This window comes from Typha latifolia, chromosome 13 (assembly GCF_019914945.1).
Source record: "Typha latifolia isolate L0001 chromosome 13, TyphaL0001v2, whole genome shotgun sequence".
Taxonomy (NCBI): domain Eukaryota; kingdom Viridiplantae; phylum Streptophyta; class Magnoliopsida; order Poales; family Typhaceae; genus Typha; species Typha latifolia.
Window position 1 is genome coordinate 3,582,847 of NC_133098.1, and position 6,894 is coordinate 3,589,740.

The following is a 6,894-nucleotide window of genomic DNA, read 5'->3' on the forward strand; positions in this document are numbered from 1 at the left end:
AAAAAAATTATTTTTTCAAAAAAATGGGTACTTGGAGTTTTTTTCATAGTAAAACTGGTGGCTGGTAGATAATTGCATATTGGTTAAAACTATAATAAAGGATTAAGTATTGCAAATGAAATTTTAGATAGGCACTCTAATTCTAAGTCAAATTATATGGGAGTAATATATATATATATATATATAATAATAATAACAAACTTCGGATAGCAACATCATATATATTTAGCCATAGCTACTATTGTTTACTTTGGCACTGAGATGAAGATAGCTTCCAATTTTAAAGCCTCTCCTTGTGCTATCTCTCTCCTCCTCTTCCCTTTAGCACTCTTATCTCTAACATACCTCATCCCCAACCCCATCTACTACCCACTCGCCTCCGCCTCCGCCTCCGCCTCTCGCAGCCCCTCCTCGGCCGGCAGCCTCCATGGCCGTGACATCTCCAAGCCTCCGGAGTTCCGCCTCCTCATCGCAGTCATGACCATGCCGGACAAGTACGAGCGCCGCCACCTCATGCGCTACGCCTACTCCCTGCAACGCAGCACAACGACGGCGCACATCGACATCCGGTTCGTTTTCTGCAACCTGACGACGGAGGAGCAGATGTTGTATGTGTCTCTCGAGATCATCCACCACGACGACATCATCATCCTCAACTGCACCGAGAACTTGTGGGACGGGAAGTCGTATGATTTCTACTCTAGCCTTCCCGCTATGCTCGCCGGCGGCGGCGGTCATCCCCCGTACGATTACGTCATGAAGTCGGATGATGACTCCTATATCCGGCTTGATGCGTTGGCCGAGGCATTGAGAGGTATATTCCTCCCCCCCCTAAAACCCACCGCAACGAGATAAATTTTAGGGAAACATTTATTTCAAATTTTTAAATAACACCTTATATTTTTGTGATTCACGCATGGTCTCTCTTAATCTTATTTTCCCCCTATTTTCTAATTTGACTAATTACTCTTTAATATGTGTCTTATATAATCCGCATGGTTCTGCATATGAAGATTGTCCTAATTGTCTCTTGAAAATTAGGCTTAGCACAAGTTGAAAATTATTATTATTATGTTCTTCCAGGTAAGCCAAAGGAGGACATGTACTTTGGTTGCGGGATGCCATTCCATAACAAGACATACCCACCGTTCATGATAGGGATGGGGTACGTAATATCATGGGATTTGGTGGAGTGGATTGGAAAGTCGGAATTTGTAAGAAACCACTCAACCGGGGTGGAGGATATCATGCTAGGAATGTGGTTAAATGTGAAGAATAGAGGGAAGAATAGGTATAACAATTGTCGAGTAATGTATCACTACAAAGGGAGGAATCCTGAGGATTTTGAGCCAGGGACCATTCTAGTGCACCAATTGAAGGAATTGGAGAGGTGGACCAGGACACTGAATCACTTCAATGTCACAAAAGGTTTGAAGCCTTCAAAGTTGTACCACATTCCTTGATCTTAAATTTGTGCTTGTCTTTACTAATTGCGGGTTCACACATATTATTTTATGCACATTGTTTACATCTACTTTTTTTTTAAATTATTTATAAGTCCGAATGTTAGATATAGATTGACATATAACAACTCTCCTTAGATATAAAAATACTTAAGTTTCATCAAACTTTTAGTTATTTAATCTTAGACTTTTTATATACGTTGCCGAATAATTAATAATAATTTTTTTGGTTAAACTCTAGCAGAGAGTTGATCGATTCGTTTTTTTGACTCCCGTGCTCTTCTTCGGACCGTTTAAATCTGTTAACTTATAAAGGCAAGTAGTATGAAAAGCTTGACGGCTAGATAGAGAAGGCTTATCTTCGGCAAGTTGGAGAGGATGTCAGTGTCATAAAGCTGTCATAGTTTGACCGAGTCAATAATGCCGACCTCCAATGCATCGACGTGGCAATTACAAAAGAACCTCGGGATCCACAGCTGCAGGAATCTGAGCAAACTTAGCTGTGAATTTTTATAATTAATATTTTAAATGGCACGTGACTTGACAGCAACAATCATTTAGATTACTTCTAAGTTTAGACAAGTACGAGCGTTTAGCCGCCCCATGCGCTACGCCTACTCCCTGCAACGCAATCTAGAAGGTGAGTGTCTAGATTTGACGGTGGTCTTGTTGATGATGGGATCCTTGTTCTCGAAGTAGAGCAGGCGTCTATTAATCAATATTTTTACACAATATATAAGATAAATTTTTTAATTTTTATAAATAACTCGAAGTCCACCATTTCACTGGCCACATTAAAATATATTCTGATATATTTTATTTATAAATACCCGCTTAAGAAATTCTATCCAACATGTGTTATAAGAATTAATATAAATAAGTAAAATTATAGAAACTAATCTTCATAAGCTCCTTCGTGAATTCGGAATCATGTACTAATCTGAAAATATTTTAACTTAAATATAGTGAGCATAAAGTCGAGCAAATATACACCTCTACAGTATAAAAGTAATTTTAAAAATATGTAACATGATGTACAAATGCCAACCATGATCATAATAATACATCTGAACAATATACTCATCATATCTATAACTATAACTCATATGTGTTAATAATAATAAATTTGGCATGTATCATCTGAAGACATCAACTTCTCTATCTCAGACTCACGCAGAGCCATAACCATAAAGGACAATAAAGCTCATACCAAGCAACACTGATCGAGAAGGAAAGACATCCAGCGGTAGAATCATCTGACCATTACTTAGCAAACAGCATTATCGATAGTCCACCACTACAGTTAAGGACCTAGTCATAAGCTCATCATCATCACAGGGGTACTTACCACGACAAAATGCTACTCGTCCAAGCCCTTGGGTCAAAAATCATCGCACCTCATGTGTGAAAAATATGAACCCGCTCAAGAATGCTCTTACCCTACATCGTGGATACTGCTAAGTCTACAATCCTACCTCCCAATTATAGTTTAAAGATTATTTAGTGTCTCATCTCCATATTCGGCAGTGTTACCAAACTCATACCAACTCACACGATGCTTAATAGTCCTCTCCTAACCTCATGAGCTTAGACATTGGCAGATATAAATATGTGGACTATATATATTCTACCCCATGGCTTTTAATTGAGTAAATAAACAAGCATTGTCGAGACGAGACTTAATACGTGCAAGTGGTGCAATGATTAACATCGTCAAATAATATGACATACACATCAAAATTATCATATTTTAGGATGCACCATAATTATGAAGCGGTAAAATATATAATTATGGTGACTAGTAAAGAAACATATTGATATACAAGATACAAATGCGATAAAATCATAAAGTAAAATATCACTTTAGTATTATGCTACTCCTATACAATGGAGAACTTACTCGCCTGACTCTACATCATGGGATCATCTTCGCTTAGTTCATCATCAAATTTATTGATCTACTAATTATCATTGATTTAAAGCTAATAAACATAGACAACACTAAATTAACATAATATATTGAATACTAAAGCATGTTTAAAATAATTACTAATTAGATTTAATTTTCTATTACGAGATATTAATAAAGGTATCTCATACCACAGTCTCATTTAATATAGATTCATAATAAAATTTAAAACTAAATATTTAAATCTCAACTTTACAAGGATAATTAAATTAAAAGACTAAACTAAATTAACACAATTTAAAGAATAATTAAATCACCTCGGTTAGCCTAGCCAAAGGCCCAAAGCAAAACACTAGGCTACAACCAACCCAAAGACCCAACACTAACCCACCGAATTAGGCCCAACGCATAAACCAACTGAGGCTGCCACTTAGGCTGAGCTACCTGGCACCCCTACCCACAACCACCTTGGGCACTAATTGGGCTGGGCCGTGGGCCCGGAGCTCAACCCAACCCACCACTATTGAGTGCATTATCTTCACACTATATTCTACAAATAAAGTCCAAAACGTAGAGATCAAAATGTAAATATTGAAATCTAGGGGGTGTAAATGAGATGAGTTCAAAATTGAGAATATTCGACCTCGGCTTACCTACGTACCGAGCTGGGTTGGCTTGGCGCAAGTGAGCACATCTAAAATATCAAATATAAATTAATTTAAGAGATTTATGTTATAGCAGTAAAGACCATTCTAAGTTTGTTATTTTCTAAGGCTGTGACTAAAAGTGAAACTTTATATTTAAAAAATACTGCTATAATAACTTTAGATAAATTAGTTGAATTAATTATATTTTAAGTTAATTTAATTCAAGCTTGAGCGAACTAACTCTATCTCAAGTCTCTTTATTTACCACCTTGGCCAAATAGACGGTGTAAAAGAGTCTGAGCCTATACATATACGGTCGGCAAGGTTGGACAATAATATCGAGATTTCTAACTCTCTTTCTTGACGTAGGACTAAAGTTATTCAATCAATATATTACTATAAATATTTAAACAGATAATATATTATAAATAAAAATTATATATATTGAGTGATTCTAGTTCGGCTTGATTTGATTAATATTTTGAGCTAGAACTCAATCCTACTCGACTCATTTAGAGCTCAAGTTGAGTTAGAACAAGGATAAATCCGAAAATGGAACTGCTACTGCCAGCCAGAACATCTCATCACTTCTTGTTGATCTAATCATGGAATTAGTAAGAACAAGTACAATTTGTCAAAAGCAGTGGCAGTGACGAACTGAAGTTGTCCTTTTACATCAAATGTCGGCACAAACAATCACTTCAGAATAGTCTAAGAGGTTCTTTTCACGGCACTGCCAAGTATTTGATATATATATATATATATATATATATATATATATATATATATATATATATATATAGGTTCACATTTTCTTTTCTCCTACAATAATCAATAAGGATGAATAAACTAATCATCGAAGTAAACCAACGAAACTAATTTACAAATTACGTACTCAAGGAATATGGTAGAGGTTTGAATGCTTCAACCCATGAGTGATATTGAAGTGCTTCAGAGTCCTCGCCCACCTCTCGTTATCCTTGAGCAAATGCACCGCTATCGTCCCCGGCGTGAAGTCCTCCGGCTGCCTCCCCCTATAGTTAAACATATCCGGATAAGTGTTATACCTATTCACCCCCCTATTCGCAGTGTTCAACCACTTGCCCACGAAAATGTCCTCTGCTCCATTCTGATCGTTCCGGATAACTTCCGACGTCGAAATCCATTGTACCAAATCCCAGGACAACACGTATCCCATCCCCGCCATGAACGGCGGCCGCTCTCGGGGCGCTTCCGGCGGAAGCCCGAGCCCGAAGTACATGTCTTCTTTCGACTTGTTCCTCAACGCATCCGCTAACTTATCCAGCCGGAAATAAGCATCGTCGTCGGCCTTCATGACGTAGTCGTAGGGCGTGTCGTTAAATAGATGTGGAAGACTAGAGAAGTAGGTGTACGTCTTGCCGTTGTTCATGTTCTCCGTGCAGTTGAGGATGATGATGTCGTCGTAGCGGAGTATCTCGAGGGCTACGAGGATCTGGTCCTCTTCTTTGGAGAGGGCGCAGAGGACGAAGCGGATGTCGATGCGGGCGGCGGCGGGGCCCGGCTGGAGGGCGTACGCGTGGCGGATGATGTGGCGGCGGGCGTACTTGCCCGGGACGGTGCTGATGCCCATGAGAAGGCTGAAGTCGGGCGCCGGGCCGCCGCCATTGGCGGCCGTGTTGTTGGCGCGGGATTCGGCGGGGAGGGGCGGGCGGCGGCAGGACGTGAGCCAGGAGTCGTAGGGGCGAGGGAGGAGGTAGATGAGGGCGAAGACGGCGGGGAGGAGGAGGAGGAGGAAGAAGAGGGGAGGGTTTGAGCAAGAAGATGTCTTGAAGAAATTAGAAGAAGACATCGTCTTCTCTTTTAGGAGGGCGGTGTTCGAGGCAGTAGAGGAAGAGGAAGAGGAGGAGGAGTTATATGTGAGGAAATGATGAAGGTCCTGAGGGTCTTCAGGAACGCTTGTGGAAGAGTTTACTTGGTGAATGAGTTCATAGTCATTATACGACTGGATCAAATATTAGAGTTTTTGAACAAGTCTTAACGCCTTTAGTTACAACGAAACCAGTTTGTTTAATTTTTAACAATTTTTTTTTTTAATAACATCCTAATTTTAGTGATTTTATCATTAAACCCCTTCTTTTTGCCAATATTTTTCATATCACCTCTTCCTACTTTGGTTTATCTAACTCTATATGTCTTTATATACTAAGTTACAAAAGAGTCCCGAAAAATTTATAATCTGACGTCATGATAACCAAAATTAGTAAAGATTTCCTGGGAGAAGAAAAGATTGTTGAAGAAGTTTGGACTTTATCATGATACTTTACTTTAGGCAAGAGGACTCTAGAAGTTAGGACAAATGGAAAAGAGAATATAAGGTTATTTTAGGTATTTTGAAAAGTAAAGTTAATACTGTAGCCAAGTATTCCTCTTTATATACAATTTTATCATAAAGTAGTTAATTAGTTTAAGTTAACTTAATATGCGATAAAAAAAATTTATAGGTAAATCGGAGGCGTATTAATAAAAAAATTTATTTAAATGCAGGGTGTTATTGAAAAATCTTGACTGCATTTTTAAATATAAAGAAAAATTCTATATAATATCCTGCTTTTTAACGAAATTATAATTTATACTTAACCAAAAGGTTAAGTATTATTTTATTTCTAAAATAACTAAAATATTTTTATTTTTAAAATAACTAAAAGGGTATTTTTATAAATTTTCAGTATACGGGAGGTTTGGTCAAGTTTAACTAATAGATATAATAGTACAATATTTCCTGCACATATTAACTAAATTATAGGATTTAATTTGTAAACACTCAAAATATAGGGTCTAAATCATAATTTCTTTGAAAAATAGAGTGATACTAAACGTAAGCAACACGAGTCTC

At 37.8% G+C, this 6,894-nt stretch overlaps 2 protein-coding genes across 2 annotated transcripts; one reads left to right on the plus strand and one right to left on the minus strand.

The window, feature by feature from the left end:
* Positions 1 to 210: 210 nt before the first annotated feature.
* LOC140800037 (uncharacterized) lies at positions 211 to 1,490 on the plus strand. Its single transcript, XM_073154664.1, has 2 exons — positions 211 to 814; positions 1,084 to 1,490. The coding sequence occupies exons 1-2, from the start codon at positions 262 to 264 to the stop codon at positions 1,461 to 1,463; spliced, it is 933 nt and encodes a 310-aa protein (XP_073010765.1). The 5' UTR covers positions 211 to 261; the 3' UTR covers positions 1,464 to 1,490.
* Positions 1,491 to 4,801: 3,311 nt separating this feature from the next.
* LOC140800043 (uncharacterized) lies at positions 4,802 to 6,011 on the minus strand. Its single transcript, XM_073154677.1, has one exon. The coding sequence runs from the start codon at positions 5,848 to 5,850 to the stop codon at positions 4,915 to 4,917; it is 936 nt and encodes a 311-aa protein (XP_073010778.1). The 5' UTR covers positions 5,851 to 6,011; the 3' UTR covers positions 4,802 to 4,914.
* Positions 6,012 to 6,894: the final 883 nt, after the last annotated feature.